Source organism: Alexandromys fortis, unplaced genomic scaffold, assembly GCF_014885135.2.
Source record: "Alexandromys fortis isolate MF-2015 unplaced genomic scaffold, M_Fortis_MF-2015_v1.1 scaffold_82, whole genome shotgun sequence".
In the NCBI taxonomy this organism is placed as follows: domain Eukaryota; kingdom Metazoa; phylum Chordata; class Mammalia; order Rodentia; family Cricetidae; genus Alexandromys; species Alexandromys fortis.
Window position 1 is genome coordinate 7,281,561 of NW_026067963.1, and position 18,449 is coordinate 7,300,009.

Below are 18,449 nucleotides of genomic sequence, written 5' to 3' on the forward strand. Positions count from 1 at the left end.
TCAAATAGGTAGAGGAAAGAGCAAGAAGACGAGGATTGCAGTGTTCAAGATGGAGTTAGGAACAAATAAATAAATAAATAAATAAATAAATAAATAAATAAATAAATAAATAAAGATGGAGTTAGGATGGTTAATACATCAGGTGTTTTCCCCCCTTTACAACTTTCTTCTTTGATATTCTTTTCATCTTCAATTTATTCTCTCACTCAGCAGGTAACTTTGCTTTGAGAACTTTAGGCTTAGCTTCTCAAGCTTTATTTTTGATTTTTGAAAATATATTTTAAGTTACTTTGATTTGCTAGTGGCAGGGGGTGCCAAGGCCACAGGTGCATGTGGAGGTCAGATGACAACCAATAAAGTCGCTTCTCTCCTTCCATCATGTGGGTCCCAGGGATGGAACTCAGTCCTTCAGGCTGGGTGGCAAGTGCTTTTGTGCTTTGTAGAGCCATCTTGCTGCCTCCTCTCATGACTGCTTCTGTGTAGGTGGTGAGCTTGACAGAGTAACCTAGTGTAGCTAATGAGGGCCAGTTAAGGTGGCTAAAGTCTGTGAGACAAAAGCAAGTGATACAGTTACACAGTGTCACTAAAAGAGGCGAGTTAGGAAGTTTTAGATTTGTTTTGAAAGATGAACTTGCCTTTTCCCAGCAAGAGAAAGCAGTGTAAAGTCACATGACCGTGTTACGCTAACTGTAGAGTGATAGCCCCGCGTCACTGTGCCCTCGTATCTGCTGAGTCCGAGCTACCTCTCATGATCTGTGCCTTCCTGTCTTGCTGTTGCAGTGTGTTGCTATTCAAGTACTCTAGAAAATTTGGCATTTCTGCCCTTTACTGATACCCTCTACTAATATCTGGATTTCTTCCACCTTTTCAAAAGTAAACTTTGTCAATATTTTTTCTTTTCCTTTACAGAAATTTATTGAAGAGAAAAAATTCTTATCTCAACTTGATACTTCTTTTCAAAAATGTGAAGAAATGTATAAGAATTTGGGTAAAGTATCCTTGTTGCTTTTTAATGACATGGCCATTGTTTCTAGAAGGTATTTGTTTTACTTTAATGGTTTGGAAATTAACTTTTCTCACGTATGTTTTCTTGGGGAAATTCTTGCTTTTTACTCTTAGTGCAAATAGTTTCCTTAATATTGTAAACAAATGACAACTATTTTCTGACTGTTTTCTTTTTGTTTGTTTTGGTGGTGTAGCTGGGGAGTGTGAGAATGTTAAAGAGGAGTATGTGACATTGGAGAAGAATGTTCACGCGTGCAGACAACGCATACATAACACAAAGGCCACGCTGCAGAGAGTGCTGGCATGTTGGGTGACCTACAAGGAAGACCTCCCGCTACTAAAGGCTTCTTTTGAGGCGACAAAGAAGGAACAAATTAAAGAGGTATTTGAAGTCAGTGGTCCTGTCCCAGTTTTACTTCTGTCTTTGGAGACTGCCTAAGTAGACCGGGCTAGCTTTGAACTTTGGCATCCATCTTCCTCTATTTCCTGAGTTCTGGATTAAAGCATGCCTTACTGTGCCCAACTAGATTTACTTTTTTATTTCTTTTTGTTTGGAGGCCCGTTGTCTCTCCTAAGGTGAGTGTCTACAAAAGAGTAAAAACGTATCTTCTAGAAAATTCCTCAAGATCTTGGAAAGAATTTAGTGTCTTTCTTAATGTAATTGTCAGAGAGTATTTTCTTCACATTGTATGTTTAAAGACACAGATACAAACACACACATACAAGTTTATATAAATAATACAGTTTTTATGAAAAAATATTATGTATTTATTCATTTGAGATAAGGTCTTAATTACCCCAGGTTGGTCTTGAATTCCCCACGGAATGGAAGAAGACTTAGAATTCTGATCTCCGGCTTCCACCTCCTGAGTTTAAGGATGACAGATGTGCAGTCCATACCCAGTCTGTGCAGTGCTTGGATGGAGCCTGAGGCTTCATGCTTGTTTGGCAAACACTACCTACTGAGCTACATCTCCAGCCCCCTCTTGCCCTTCTCCTTAGAGAGTACAGAGAAGACATTGACATGAATTAGTAGGAGTTGGCGCTGTAGTCTGGCACTTATCTGACCCGTGGGAAGCCTTGAGATTTGTTAACCCCACCCCACTTTTCGAGGCAGGTTCTTGACTCTGTGATCTAGGCTGACTTCGGAGGCACAAGTCTCCTGTGTTCTCGTGGACCTTCCTTAGTGATAGGATTTCAGACATGGACTACCGTGCCTGCATAGACCATTGTTTTTCAGAACTATCATTTTCCATTTAGTTAAAACCTTCTACCCCTAAATCCTTCCTGTATTTCTCCCACAGAGGGTCCCAGACTCATTGACCAATCTTGGTCATGATTTTACTTAGTCTCCAGGCCAATACTTACTTGACACTTCCCAATTTAAATCATTGAATTCAACAACTTAATAGCGGTATGGGCTCTAGGAGACAGAGGCTGCCAAGTCTACTTCAGAATCCGAAGGCTCTAGCAAGATCTCTGGCTGCCTGGGGCACCGTGGCAGAGGGTTTGGGATGGTATGTTCAAGATGGCAACTTTTCTGAGTTATATGTATTTTAATATTAGCTGTGTGGAAGGATTGCCAGTGCAATTCGTTATTTTTATATGCTATCTAGGAAATATTATTTGTTTCTGTCATTTGTTTTCTCTGTCGAACGTGGATCTAGATAGCCTTGCACACTGAACATCCTCCAAATGGAGAGGAATTACTTCATGCACAGTGGATTCTTGGTATGAAAGAATTGTGCTGAGCGTAGCAGGTCACAGAGAGTGGCTTGAACTTAGGAAGTCCTCTCGTCTCCCTGTCACCTGTGTTGATCCTACAAGTCCTCCCTGCCGGTTTCCAACGGGTCTTCTGTCTTTCTGGGTCTGATATTAGAATGTCCCTAAACCTGGTGGAAGTTGCCGTCTTGAGTGTGATTCCAAACCTCTTCTGAGAGCTCCTGGGCTGCCAGAGGTCTTGCAAGAGACTTTTAACTTGGAAAGAGACTTGGTAGCATCTGCCGCATAGACATTGTGGCACTATTAAGTTATTGGACTAGATGACTTAAATAATTCTTGACCATGAGACCAAATGAAACTTGAATCGAGGCAGCATGGCCTCTATGGAAGCCATTGCCAGGCCAATATGAGTTCTATTGATTAAATGAGTCTGGAAACCTCGGCTGTTAGTTTATCAGCATAGTTTATTAGCACTTAGTCGATTAGACAGTTCTGAAGAGGCCGGAGTCGGGATCAGGACAGTGCCTGCACCTGCCATGCAGCAATCTGTGATAAGCTGGGAAGTTCTCTAGGAGGAAACTCAGTGTTTCTTTAAAGGCCTTCACACTCAGTCTTGCTGAGAATCAGCCTTAGTCGAGATTTATTGTGGATGTTAGTAATGCAAATACACCATTAAATATTTCTCCTCCTTCTGTGTAGATTCCCTTCGAGACCCTCTCCCAGTGGAACACAAAATACGCCTCTGTGAACGAGGTGGGAAGTTTCCTAGTTGACGTCAGCAATGGTGAAGTTGGATCATCTGTTTCTAAAGAACTGAGAAGGCTGAATAAAAGATGGAGAAAGTTTATCCCAAAGACTCCACTCGTAAGTTCTTGCTTCTGGTCACAACTTTCTGGAGATCTCATCCACACATGTTACAGTTCGGTCATATGTGCATAGCTCGGTGGGGATCAGCAGATTCGCAACTGTGCAGCCGTTAATGCAGTCAGGCTTTTTGGAGTATGTGGTATACGTACATACCTGTCCATACATGTAGGAGTGTGTGTGTGTGTGTGTCTGTCTGTCTATCTCAACTATGCTGTCCACATTATTTTTCAGATAAAGTTTCTTGCTTAACCTTGCGCTCACTGATTGGCTAGACTAGCTTGCCCTCAGCCCCAACGATCCTGTCTGGAACTCCTCAGCCCTGGTTTACAAATGCACACTGCTATACCTGGCTTTTTATGGGTGCCGGGGATCTGAACTCAGGTCCCTGAGCTTGCCTGGCTGTTAGTTTTGGAATACTGTCATCATTCCATGAAGATGATCTGCACCTATGGTTTCTACCCATACTTCTTTTCCAACCTCCCAGCCCCAGATAACCACCAGCCCACTTCCTTTGTCTATAGACTTGCTATTTTTGGACTTTTCCTATAGACAGAATCATAATGTGGTGCTTCATGACTGGCTTAATGCCTTGGCACAATGCTTTGAAGGCTCATCCACATGTGCTGTGTAACTGCAGCTCAGTCCAGATGTGCTCTGTAGCTGCTCTCCATTTTCTTGCAGTGCAGAGTGGAAGCCTAGCGTATGAATACACCAAGTTGCATTTGATTAGCCATCAGTGATGCACGTTTTGGTTCCCTCCATTCTATGGGCTGTGTTAGAGTCACTACACTTATGAACATATGCATAGAGGTATTTTAATTTCTTTGGGGTACACATATATTGCAGAGAACTTTTAGTGTTTAGCCTTTTCTAAGGCTCCTTTTCTATCAGTTCCTTTACCAAAATCATAGGCATTGTTTTGCCTATCCAAGGTCCTTAAGAACCTATACAACAGGTGGTGGTGGCGGCGCACGCCTTTAATCCCAGCACTCAGGAGGCAGAGGCAGGCGGATCTCTGAGTTTGAAACCAGCCTGGTCTACAAGAGTTAGTGCCAGGACAGGCTCCAAAACCACAGAGAAACCCTGTCTCGAAAAAACAAAAAAAAAAAAAAAAAAAAAAAAAACCTATACAAGATCTTGGTTATCTTTATATTATTTATCACAAAACAGAATTATAATAAAAAATGTTTTAAATTATTTTTTTACTTGTTCATAACAATTTCTTAGATGTTTTAGTAGACTTTTTTTTGTGTGTTTAAAGAAGAACTTTTGCACAGCTGAGAATGGGCTTGCACACTTGATCCTCCTGCCTCCACCTCTTAAGTGCTAGGAGTACAGGTGTGCACCACTACACCTGGCCATAAATGCATGCTTCCCAACACTATTGACAGCTGATATACCCAAAAAGTATATTTAACTGTATTTTTCCACTTACTCTTTTTAATACATATTATCAAAGAGGTTGAAATGTGAACATGAAACTTAAAAAATTAATTTTTATAGGAACTGAAACTACCACTTACGGAAAATCAGGACCAGCCCACCGGGGACAGCTCTGGAACGATTCTATGTGAGGGATCAGCTGGGCCAGCAGAACCTCATGAAAGTCATGGTGAGGACTTAAAGGTGAGGCCGGTATACTTCGCACACATCCATAGGAATGACCCAGATTCTGCACCTTTCCTTAGGAAGGGACAGATGGAACAATGGGAAGTGCATTCGTTGCTAGGTAACAGTCAGGACACGGGACTTTTGAATGGTGCCGATAAAGCTCATATTTCTTTGGCAGACTTCCGACGAGTGCTCATAAATGCTCTGTCATGCGTGCCCCGTGCTAAAGACCTGACAATTGAGTTACACAAGCAAGCAACTACTAATGACGTAAATACGGATGGGCTTTTGTGCTGGGCCATGCTCTTAGTTCTCCTCAGTCACATGTGGCCTGTGAGCCTCAGGTCAGATGCACCTGGCAGCTTCCAAAGTTGGCTAGCCGCCAACCCCTTTCTGTGCGGCTTTCTGTGCAGTGGCAGAAAGTATAGCTGATATTCCTTGTTGTGGTGGGCAGTTTGGAGGATGTTAGATTTTTAAGTAAGTCTATGAAAAGGGTAGAGAAATATAAAGTCACACGTGTGTAACCGTGCTGTGGCTTCAGATATGTGCTGTACCCATATTACCTTACTTAAGTGATCTCAACCGCCTTTAGACAGCCTCAGGAGCACTAAAGTTTTCATTAGTAAGAATGCCTAAAAGGCAAGTAGCACAGGCTCCTGCAAGTAGAGCGCTCACTTGTTGGGCATGCGGGAAGCTTGGGGTACCACTGCATGAAGAAAAAAATGCGAATTCAAAGAAAATCCGGAAGGTTCTTATATTTTTGGTTGTGAGCCTAGCCTTTAATGGCTGAGCCATCTTTCCAGCCTGAAGGTTCTTAATTTATCTGCTATACTTTAAAATATAAGTCTCTGAATTCTGAAAATGTTCAGATATATATGTGTAAGCACATTTGCACGCATGTGTGCATGCACATGTGTGTGTTGAGAGAGGTTCTCTCTGTGTAGCCCTGGCTAGTCTCGAACTCAGAGAGATCCTGAGTTCTGGGATTAAAGGCAGGCACCACCATGCCTAGTAAAACCAACTCTGAAATTGATGGTTGTGCAAAGCAATATGGTATCAGCCTATAGAGTACTGAGACTCGGTGAGAACAGAATTGTTTTTAAATTTTGTCTAAGCCTCCTTTATCTTGCTGTGTAGCCCAGGCTGGCTCCAAACACATAACAATCCTTTGGTGCTAGGATCACAGACATGTGCCACCATACCCAGCTCACCTTTTTTTTGGACAGGTTATTCTAGAACTCACAATCCTCCTGTATCAGACCCCTGAATGTTAAGATTTTACAAGTGTGACACCATGCCTGGCTCGAAATCTCTTATTGATGATATCCTATCATTATTGTTAGGAATAGCTAAATTCAACTGTATATGAGTTTCAGACAAGTTTATCCAGATTTATTTTCCAAGCTTCAGCTTACTTATGAGCCGACACCATCTAGCTGACAGAAACGATACAATAACGTGCGTCACTAGTCTTTTCAGTGTAAAGTGATACGTGCTTTCGTATCATCACCCTCAAACTAGGTCTTACATCCCAAACGCGCGCGGCTGTGTGCAGACCAAATACACTGCAGCAGCTCTGTCACAAAGCCTGTGTGTCTAAGTAGGCTCTGCGTCTGTGTAAGGATGTTTGCTTTGTGATGTTCACACAATGGCGCGAAACCTAACGGTGTGTTTCTCTGTCCTTATCGCTAAGCAAGCACCACGCAATGCGGTGTTGAATTCATGTTCTTCAGGGTGGTGATGAGATTTTAAACAATATTTTCATATTGCAATGGTAATGGTAATATTTTCAAATGCAATTTTCATACGGCAATGGTTTTGAATGTTGTAGGGTGTGGGAAAACAGGAAACAGAAGATGACGCATCAACTGGACAGTTGAAGGTGAATGAAGAGGTTGAAAAACTCATCAAAGAGGTGAAAACCTGGGAGTCAGAGACCAAAACCAGCTTGGATCTCCTCCGACATGCAGATGACGTGAATGGCTCCTTGGTGGACGCCTTGCAGGTGCGATCGTGAGCACATTTAAGAGGCTGCATTCGTGCTTGGAAACCTACGTGGGCTTGTGTTTTTTTTTTTTTTAAATATAATTTTTTTATTGAAAAAAAAGATTTCCGCCTCCTCCCCGCCTCCCATTTCCCTCCCCGTCTCCCTTTTCCCCCCTCCTCCCTCTCCTCTCTCCTCCCTCTCCTCTCCCCCTCCCCCCGGCTTGTGTTTTAAGATAAACAGAAAGTTTAAAGCAGACAGTAGTGAGTTTGTGTTTAATGTCCCTTATTGGGACATTTTAAGACGGCATGGACTCCAGCCTGGTTTCCTCTTCAGCTAGAAAATGAGCGTAAGATTTTAACTCATTTCCCTGCCTATAATGTGGATTAGAATATTCTGGTGTATGTGAGGCAGGAAAATGAGTCTGGTGAGGCTCACTACAATGGAAACATATGAATTATGTAGTAATTTGAGCCTTGAACCAGCCATGTCCCCGCGTCACTGATGGGGAGGTGACTGACATGTTTGAACTCCGTTTTGCATTCATCCTCCAGCAGTTGACTCGAGTGAGAAGCGATGAGGTGCAAGCGTATTTCAGGGTCAGGATAACTGAGGGTTTTTACCGACTTCCAGCACAACCGTAGCATCAACGGAACATGCTGTGAGCTGTGTCCAGATGGGAAATCTCTTGAATAAAAGAGTACGTGTTTTTCTACACCTACATAGCTGGAAAGATCTATAGTTCAGCATGCGATATTTTCATTGTCTGTAACGATACCTTGAATAGTTTGGAGAGTATTTTTGCAAAATAGCATTAAAAGAACTTTATCCACTTTTTTGGAATTTTATTTTTTAAAAAATTTAGATAATCTGCAATTTGTTTTAGTAAAAGAAAGGAAGTAGGTATCCCCCTATTAAACAGCTTTTTGAAAGCATAATTTTAAGGCTTTTAAAAATTACATTTATTTACTTTGTGTGGGGGCCATGCCATGTTGCACACACAGAGGTCAGAGGATAACTGCAGAGTCGATTCTCTTCTTAAGCCATGTGTGTCCCGGGACTAAACTCAGATCATTGGGCATGGTGGCAAGCAGCCTCACCTGCTGAACCATCTTGCTGGCTTTAATGTATGATTTTTCTCTTTCCCACTTCAAATTATTTTACAACTATTTAAAAAAAAACACAGAAATGGTTCTTCTTATACACTGAAAGTACATAATCATTTTGTAGTCACTCCAGTTATTAGAGATAAATAATGATCATGTATATTTTATATACTATCGACTTTTTTTGTTGTGTTTGTTTTTTTATTTTTAAACAGGGTATCTCTGTGTAACAGCCCTGCCTGTCCTGGAACTTGCTTTGTAGACCAGATTAGCCACAAATTCACTCACTGGGATCCACCTGCCTCTCCTCCCAAGTGCTGGGACTAAAGGCGTGCGCCTCCACCGCCTGGCTATTATTGACTTCTTTATAGATATGTTTTTGGGAGTTGGGGGAGACAGGAACTCATGTAGCCTGGGCTGATCTCAAATGCCTGAACTCCTGACCCCACTTTCTGGGTGCTAGGATTACAGGTGTACCCCACCATGCCTGGCCAGAAGATGTGTTGAAAGAGTGTGAAGGCCTCCAGACAATGCAGATGACCTGTTTCCATTTTAAAAACAGAGCTGTGCTTTCGTAGTTTATACTCCTATATCCACAGAAGGGAAGAACAGCTTGCTTTTGTATCTTGGCCCTACACGGTACTCAGTTTCTGGCACGGACACATAAATACTTTAAAAGTCAGTGTCCCAATCGGAGATTAAATGACAGCCAATGGGTTGCTGGAGAAAGCGACTTTTTCTTCTCTTGCTACCTTTCTAGTATATGGGCTCATTTATTATGTATTTTTAAAGTAAAAAGAGAAAAAATTAAAAGGGAATGTTCTAATTTAATAAAAATAAAGTCACCACCATCCTACTACATAAATACCATAAAAGCGGCCTGAGCGTGCTTGATGCCCCAGGCTGACGTCTGTTTTACCACACCCTTCCTGCTCCTGTGGTGCAATTAACTTTTTTATGCTACCTTGAAAGCTAGAAGGTTATTGTTTATGTATAAGATTGAGTTATATTTTATATACTTATTCGACATGTTATTCTGTGGATATATATGCTTCTGTTTCCGAGTTTTCTTCAGAATTTAACTTTTCCCTTTTTGGGGAGTGTGTGTGTGTGTGTGTGTGTGTGTGTGTGTATGTGCATGTGCGTGCAAGAGAGAGAGAGAGAGAGAGAGAGAGAGAGAGAGAGAGAGAGAGAGAGAGAGGGAGAGAGGGAGGGGGGGGGGGGAGAAAGCATGTGCGCAGCTACCATTGACCTGTACGGTTTTTTACAGCCCTTTTCATGGTTTTTTACATTAAGAAAGAGTCTCACTAAGTTATGCAGACTGGCCTTGAAGTCATCCTGTAACCCAGGTTGACCTTCTGCCTTAGCTTTCTGATTGGCTGGGATTACAATCACCAGACCAGGCATCTCAGAATTTTCTTAATGAATTACATAAGCTCTGTGAACTGTGGTCCATTTTCATTCCTGTGGCAAATATTTTTAGTAAATCATTGACCTGCTAGTAACTTGTTTTGCAGAGAAAGTATATACATGTATACATTCCTATAGTCATGTCTTTCTTTACTTATATTCCTAAAAAAAAAAAGAAAAAGAAAGGAAGAAGTAGAAAGACTTCCAGGCAGTAGGTTGAATTTTCTTGGAGAATTCATTCTTCATTGAGGCTTTATATTTTACATAACACTTTCTGGTCCATCTGGAATTTACTTTCCTATGTTGCATAAAATGTAGTTTTAAAAGATTTTTTTGTAGTCATTTTCTCTAATAAATTTATTAATTTTTCTTTATTGACTTGGTCCTTAATTGACTAAGAACAATTTTATTTTCAAAAGTTCGTATTCTTCCCACTGATTTCCTCCTTTTGGCATTGTATGAGTTCTAGTTTTTATTTTAGTGGAAGGTTTATGAAGAGTATTCTATAAAAGGTCTTGTCAGAATCATTGTGTTCATATAATATTTCAGGTGTTTTGTTTAATCATTAATTTTTTTTTGAGATAAGGTTCCTCTGTGTAGTCATGGCTACCCAAGAATTTACTATATAAACCGAGCTGGTCTTAAACCCACAGAGGTCTGCCTGCTTCTGTCTCCTGAATGCTGGGGTTAAAGTCATACACCACTCCACCCGGCAAGATTTGTGTGTGAGCGTGTGTGTGTGTGTGTGCACGTGCGTGTATGCACCTGTGTGGGTTGAGCACATGTCTGTGATGACAGACGAGGGCATCATCCTCTGGAGCTATAGTCACAGGCAGTTATTAGCCATCTGATGTGGGTGCTGGGAACCAAATTCAGGTCCTCTGCAAGAGCGGCAAATGCTCCTTACCTCTGAGCCATTTCTCCAACCCTTATTTATTTATTTATTTATTTATTTGTTTGTTTGTTTGTTTGTTTGTTTACATTTTGAGGCACTGTCACTTGAATTCCAGGTTGACCGTGAACTTGCTGTGTGCCAGGGATGTCCTTAGATTTCTGATCCCCTCATCTTTACTGCCCGAGTGCTGGAATCGCAGCCATGTGTCACCCACCTGATTTTATGCGGTGCAATTGATAGAACTTGGTTTCATGCATGGGAAGCTCTCCCAACTGAGCCACAACCCTAACCCATCAAAATGAACATTTCTGTTTTAGAATACAAGCCTGCCTCATTCTGAATTAACGGTTACCATTTTCCAGTTTGCTGATATAAGGTTAGCGTGTGGCTTAGAGGCTGACGATTTACTGTGATCCCTGATTTGTTTTTATAGCCTCTAATCGCTAAAGGCTCTATGTATGAGGAGCTTCTGGCCAGAACTGAAGATACTCTACAGATGGACGTTCACAGTGCTTCGAACCTGGAGTCCTTCCAGAATGTCCTCAGAGCTGGGCTTCAGGCAAAGATTCAAGAAGCCAAGGAGGGAGTCCAGGTCTCCGGTTAACATTTCTTATTTCATGAATTTATTGCTTAGAACCAAGTGGGCCAAGAGGGAAGATCTGGCCCAAATCTTGGAAATATTTTTTAAAATATTAGTTTTACATTATATTTTATTTCCTTATAATTTAGAGCATATTGGAAAATAGAGATGTTTTCAATTGTACGTTTCTGTGCTTAATTGTAAAATATAAACTGCTTCTAGAATAAAAAAGATTGGAAACTTAGGGAGTTAGTAAGTCGGCTCAGCTGTTCACTTGAGAAGTTTATTTTTTTTTCCCCTTGCCTTCACAGATCACCATGGTAGAGTTGTCTGCGGTGTGTAAGAACATAACTGATGAATCCCAGGAGCTAGAGGCGAGGCTAAAGGTGGAAGAGGCACAGAAGGACCTTGAGTCCCACATCACGAAAGCCCAGCAGTTACTTGGGCAAAGGGAGCGCCCTGGTGGACTGGTCACGAAGTACAAGGTGGGAAGTGTGTTCCCATGGGGAACAGTTATCCTCAGCTCCCCATGGTGAAGGTGGATGCTTCCTTCACAGAATGACGTGCAGTCACTATAACTTGCAGAGTCTCCCCATTACTAGACATTGTTCCCCTGATAGATATATATAAAAATAGATATTTAAGCGAAGAACACTACAAACAGCGCTGCAGATTCCAAGATTGGGAAGAATTTAGTTTCTCTGGCTTTTTAACTTGAAAAATGAGCATATTAATTCAGTACAGCCCGGGTCCCAGATTTGCTGAGGATTTAAGTGAAAACAGGTGCATAGAGGCACTTTGTTTAAACTCTGCAAATGTAAAAGAAATTTTTCATAGACATACACTTATGTATGACTTAAGAACCCAATAGTATTGTTTTGTGTAAAGAGAGTTTTGCAGCATTTTGGTTGTTGTGGGTTTTTTATTTTTTGGACTGTTTATTTTATTGGTTACTAGGTGTGTGTGTCTATGTACATATCTATGTTATGTGTGTATATCTATGTTATACATATGTGTCTGTGTACATGTCTATATTATGAATAATAATAGTTTTCATTGTGACATTTTCACACATGAAAATATTTTTCTTCACCCCTTTTTACTCCCTTTGATCTTCATTTCAACTAGTTCCCCCTCTATATGTGCGTGTGAGAGAGAGAGGGAGAGAGAGAAAGAGAAAGCCTGTACAACTTGCCAGTGGTGCACATCTGGAATCTCAGAACTCAGGAAGCCGAGGCAGAAGAATCAGGAGTTCTCAGTCATCTTTCACTACATAGCCGCTTTGATAACTGCTGGGGAGAGAAGGGCCTGGGGCTCTGCATTGTGTTGTGTCTACAGCAGGTGCTTACTAACTGTGTGTTGTGTGGATGAATGAGTGTCTGCCCTGTAATCGCCTCCTCCAGAGTCCATCCTTCTGTGGATTTCTCAGCTGTCTGTTTTTTTGTTGTCATTCACTGGTTACCTGGGCCAGGTTTCTGCTCTCAGAGAGCATGCTTGGGAGGAGGAGATGCAGGTCCTGCCAGTCTGTCTCCAGCTGTTTGCTGCAGCTCTTTCCCCGGGGTGGGACCGTCTGTCTATGGACCAGCCTTGGGTGAGACTCTGAGTGGAGGATGAGGTGGTGGTGCCTCCTGGCGGTACATCATTGCTCGTGCACAGTATTAAATACTTGCCATATAAATCCTACATTAAATACTTCCTGTAAATTTTCAGATGGTCACCATCAGCTCCCCTTCTGGTTCTCCCTGCTAAAGACTAAAGACATAGCAAATTAGCTCAAAGAATCTGGCAATATCATCCGATTTCCTTTATTTTTTTTTTTCCAGGAAGCATTAGGAATTTTTAATACTAACAGTTTGGCCAAGTATCTGCAAGCTGTTGAAGAGCTGAAGTGCAATGTCCCAGGTGATGCGAAGCTGCACCTGGAAGAGCAATGTCAAGCTGCACGCGCCAAGTGGGAGGTGAGAGCAGCGTGGGCCTTGGGCTTGTGGCTCTGGGCCTGGGTCTGTTAGTCATTCCAGCCATTCCAGCTTCCCTGTCTACTCCACGAGGCAGCCAGAGGTGCCGATTCCCAGGCTCTGCCTTAACTAGTGTCTACCTCAGCCAGGGACGTTGCTTTATAGATCTGAGACAACTGGAGGAAGAGGAAGGGAGCCTACATTCTTATTTTCTCTGCCTCTCCTTAACATCTCAGCAGCAGCATGTCTCTCTAGCATCGGAGACTCCATGACTCCCTGGGTTCCACCAAGGCCTCCAGCCCAGGGGTGGATCCGCTCTCTCCTGTTGCTTTTCTCTAGATTGCCTTTCCCGTCTTGGTTTGACTAGTCTGAACTTCCATGCCTGGAGCCATTTACTATCCCCAGAATGAAAAGTTTCTAGGTTTCTGGCTGGATTCTGACTGAGATAATATAGTAAAGCATGTTCCCATGCAGGTTTCCCTAGAGAAACAGGGAGAGGCTTGGTGGAGGTGAAGCCATGCCCCTGGCTAGGTTCCTAAACTTTTAGGAACCTCACTGGTAAAATGGGAATAGCACAATTTAATTGGCAGGATTGTTATGAAGATTTGCAAATAAGTCATAGATGGTATATTCAATAAATGATCATTGCTAATAGATGTTTGTATCTAATCAGTATAGTCAGCTCTCCATATCTTTGGGTTCTGTGTGCATGTATTCAACCAACTGTGGGTCAAAGACATTTGAAAAAAGACGTGTGTCCATTCTGAGGGTGTATAGCCCTTTCCCCATCCATGATTCACTAAACAGTAGAGCACACAGCTGTTTACAGAGCATTTACATTAAATGTTATATGTCATCTAGAGATGCCCTGCAGTGTATGAGAGGGTGTGAGGTTACACACAAATGGTACACTACCTTCCGTAAGGGACTTGAGCATTCTCAGATTTTCCGCTCCCCAGTGGGGAATGGGTTCTGGATCAAAGATGTCCATGTAATTGAATTAAAATCTATCAATGGTTTTCTTGAAAATTTATTTTTGATTTGTTTTTTAGACAGGGTCTCATCTGTAGCCTTGGCTGGCCTAGAATTCATGTGTAGACCAGGCTGACCTGGAACTCACAGAGCTCTGCCTCCTGAGTGCTGAGGTTAAAGGTGCATGCCCACCACTTAAGCGTTTTAGAAATGGGCTTCTGGTTTAGAGCAGTTTCGTTTTACAGAATTGTGACAGAGGTAGTTGAGAGAGTTCTAGGGCAGGAATTGTCCCTGAAAGTGAGCCAGTATGGAGGTGGCGCAGTCGCTAAAGCCTGTGCTTCCTCAGATTCATGCCCTCCCTTGCCATGCTTTGTGTCTGCTTCAGAGCCCCATCCAGGACACATCCATCTGTTGTAGATCTTCTTGGACTCAGATGTGCCTTCTGAGTGTATCCCCCTCGGTCTGTAGCTTCCCCTTTATTTTCTCAACAGCATCTTTCACAGTTTAAAACACATTTTTTGTTGTTGTTGATAGAAAGAAAACAAAATAGGTTTATGGATCTGGAATGTTTTTCAACATTCCTCCCAAAGGTTATGAGGTTGAATGAACACACCTTGCAAGCTTCTCTGCCTTCTTTTGTTCCCATGGCCATTTTGTTGTAAGTAGAAAGGAGTTCAGCCTGTTTTCTTCTCGTGATTAATACATCCCTTTGTTGTTCGCAGCCTCTCCATCACGAAATTTCTGTGTATATCCAACAACTAAAAATAGACATTGAAGAAGGAAAGCTGAGAGACAATATTGCAAAACTTGAAAAGCAAATAAATAAGGAGAAGAAGCTTCTCCGCCGAGGGAAGACCAGGGGCCTCGCCAAGGAGCACGAGGTAAAGCCACCCCACGCCCACCGCTGTAAGCCTTCCTGTTCACTGGGTAACCGCGGTGTAAGTTCATGGCCTAGGACTGGCCTAGGAGATCATGTTAGCCTGCTCGTTCCCGTGGACGCGACACTTACATGGTCTGGGCTCTCACAGGACCCTGTGCTTCTCCCTACATGACCTGAGAAATCTCAGCCACCGTTCTTGCTTCCTGTTTCTCTTGTGATGCCTGGGGACCTCCTGCTCCCGAGACTGGTCCTAACTGGCTCAGCTATTGCTGTAGTGCGGATGTTTTTGTTTGTTTGTCTGGTTTTGTTTTTTTTCAGGAGACAGGGTCCTCAAAAGTAGAGCTTTGTGAAAATGAGCAATCGAGTCATACAGGATCTTAGGGGCCAAGCTGAGGACCTCCTCTTTTCGGTCCCCTGACTCTTTGATGGGATTTGTGTGCTCCATAGCTCTGAGGCCTCTTTTCTTTTTAACTGCCAACTTCTGTGACTTTCACAGTGTTACCCTTCCTTGCACAGACATAGAGAGACCTATAAGCAATATATGTGTGTGTGTGTGTGTGTGTGTGTGTGTGTGTCTATATGCATAAATACACACACAGGCTGTAAAAGGAGCTGTAGTTTTATTATCCTTCACAAATTTCCCCATCTTTTTCTCTTTTCCTAAATGTTTTAGGTTTTGGACAGGATAGCCTACATCTTTCACTTCCATCCATCCTTAGTTGCCACGTTATACCCTTCAGATTGTTTATTCATCTGTTTCTGATCGAGCCTGCGTTTCTCTCCAGCAGAGTTTCCCTGGTCTCTGTAGTCTACCCCTGACTGGTGGCTATCACTAATGTTCCTCAGGGACATCAGGATCATGGGTCTAGAATGGAACCAGTAGCCTCACCTCTCACCCTTTGCTTCCTCCTCTCCTCGCGTCTTGGTTACGAATGGCTTTGCTGTCTCAGCAGTCTTCATCTGCTCCTGCTCCACCCGCCACTGTAGCCTCGGGGACCGAGCAGCTTGGTTCCATTAGTCCAGCCACTTCTTCCATCCTTCATGCTTCACCTCCCTTGTTTTATTAGGAAGAAAATGGCTTTATCGTCTTTCACCACAACAATTCACTGTTTTGGGGTTGGGGACAGGGCTGGGGATTGAAATCCAAGGCATCACACACTGAAGACAGGAATTCTACTAATGCAGCAATAGCCCCAGCCCCAGGACTAGCCTTTCGAAACCCAGCTCCCATTTTACTGGGTCCTGGTGGTAGCTCTCTCCCCTCTCCAAGGACAGCCCCATCTCTTTAGAAGGCTCTCGGACATCCCTTTAGCGTCTCAGCTTAGGCTGAGCACTCCAACAGCAGGCAGGGGACCTGTGCTCTCAGAATGTTTACCACCTGCCATCTTCCATCACTGGTGGAGATGACATCTCTGTGACAGGTTTGTGTCTGAGTTCCCTAGGAGATGGGTTTCTGGGCATGCCCATGGGGGCCATCTTGAATGGCTGATATATAGGGCTAGAAACTCCTTCCTGACTTCCTGCTGTGCCGGGCTGTGCTAGGAACCTTGAGATAAACTGAACAGCTCATCCTTAGCTTGCTTTTGTCAGGATGTTTGACTGTATTCACGGGCAGAGAATCTAAGCCAGTCCTCCATTCACCCTCAGCGCTCTGCGTTCCTTCTGCATCCAACTCAGATGGCTCCCTCTGTGAAGCAGGCCAGTGGTGGTGTGCTCCTAACATCACAATGCTACAGATCATTGTCTGCATGTTGGTTATTGAACTGGGGACTCCTTTAGGGTTGGCTCCCATTATCACTTTTCCCTAGTACCTGTTACCATACCTAACTCATGGCAGACGGTCCATAAAAGAGCATGCTGTCAGCCACAGACACACCTGGAGTTTCTGAACTCGTGTCCCTTGTTGAAGCTCGAATCATGCCTTCTTCCCTCCCGTAGGCTTGCTTCTCTCCGGATAGTGTTGCCTGCCAGCTAGAACACCATGTGGGTGTCTTGAGGGTGCTATGTGAAGAGCTGACTTCACCAGAGAGTCAACAGGAATTGAAGAGAGCACTCGGAGATTACGAACAAAAGATAGAGAGACTTCTGCAATGTGCTTCCGAGGTTCATGTGACCCTGCAGTCCTCCCAGGCAGGCACGCTGAAGGAGAGGTTGGTACCTTGTAAAAGGAGCCGTGCTTCAGAACAAAGCTAGAAGAAGCCTTTCGTGCAATCAAACGACATTAAATATGGTTCATGCTTTTTAAGGTTCCATATTCCCCTACTCTACTTTAATAAGCACTCGTGATTTTTTTCCTAGGGGTGCCTTGACCACACCTGAGAATGGCAGAAGGGATGCCCACAGCGAGGCGCTGCTTGAGACACCAGATAACCAGCTGCCTACTGAAAAGGTGTTGAACGCAGGGGTCTGAGGGTGGGGGGTGCAGGGATCTAGTTCACAAAGAAACTCAGTGTAGAAGGCTTAAGTGTACAGCCATCCAGTTCTCGTGAGGGTTTGTTTAGTTATCTGATGGTTCTCATTAACTGAGATTTCCCATTTTACAAAACACGAGGAAGCCCACCCCTCAAAGAGTAAGGATGATGCCCGGCACAGCTGCAGTGTGCCTAGCAGTCTTCCGAGAATACCAACAGTTGCTCCACAAAGTCCGAAGACCAATTGTGTCTGCTGCTGTTGAGGTTGGATGAAGCTGACCGTGGTCTTCACAGACGACTCCATCATGCTATGATGAACTGGGTCGTTTGGATTCTTAGCAGAATGTATTTTGTCTCCCTTGGGAACTGAGTTTGCAAAATTGTTGAAGGTGGAGAAACTGGCATTTACTGTACGGCAACATGCAGGGTGCCAGGCAGCAGGTGTTGGGAAGGAATGGGGAATGCCTGTTTCCAGGGCTGTTGCTCTTGACTGAGCCCTCGAGGTCTGATCTAGAGTCTGCATCAGAAACCTGGCTGTCCTCCTTACCAATTAGAAGACCACAGCCGGCCTAGCCAATGTCCTCTGTCCTGTGAGAAGGTTTTGCTCTGAGCGGAGACATATCAGAGACTTGTATTCTCTCCTGATTTTGGATATAAAGAACCAATGGTACATCTCTGAGCATTAAGTTCTTATGTAAATGTGTCTAAGGTTTTGTCTTTACTCTTTTGCATATTTGCTTAGGCAATGGAACCCATTAAGAACTTTAGCCAGACACCAGAATTGAAGCCTCAGCAAGAAGGAAGGGCTGTGGAGAAGGAAGGGAAGGATTGCCGTGCTCTAAGTGACTTATGGGAAAGGTGACTTCTTCTTACACAGTGAAGAGCCACTGAAGCTCTTCCACCAATGACATGTATTTTACATACCCACGCACATGGTTACACACATACATATATGTACATATACATTTATTTGTGTGTGTGTGTTCTCTTCTCCCAATATAGGTTCTAGGGATTAAGTTCGTGTCATTGTGCTTGGCGGCAGACACCTTTA

General features: G+C 43.2%; 1 protein-coding gene across 8 annotated transcripts in view; it reads left to right on the forward strand.

Annotated features, from left to right (window-relative positions):
- Positions 1-18,449, forward strand: part of Syne2 (spectrin repeat containing nuclear envelope protein 2) — a 292,157-nt gene that overhangs the window by 90,178 nt on the left and 183,530 nt on the right. For all 8 annotated transcript variants that reach the window (XM_050153713.1, XM_050153714.1, XM_050153716.1 and 5 more), the window contains exons 15-26: positions 910-988; positions 1,200-1,387; positions 3,427-3,591; positions 5,098-5,220; positions 7,037-7,210; positions 11,034-11,192; positions 11,492-11,665; positions 13,004-13,138; positions 14,830-14,988; positions 16,926-17,137; positions 17,286-17,376; positions 18,141-18,256. In XM_050153713.1, coding sequence (XP_050009670.1) covers positions 910-988; positions 1,200-1,387; positions 3,427-3,591; positions 5,098-5,220; positions 7,037-7,210; positions 11,034-11,192; positions 11,492-11,665; positions 13,004-13,138; positions 14,830-14,988; positions 16,926-17,137; positions 17,286-17,376; positions 18,141-18,256 — 1,775 coding nt within the window. The remainder of the gene's footprint in view (positions 1-909; positions 989-1,199; positions 1,388-3,426; positions 3,592-5,097; positions 5,221-7,036; positions 7,211-11,033; positions 11,193-11,491; positions 11,666-13,003; positions 13,139-14,829; positions 14,989-16,925; positions 17,138-17,285; positions 17,377-18,140; positions 18,257-18,449) is intronic.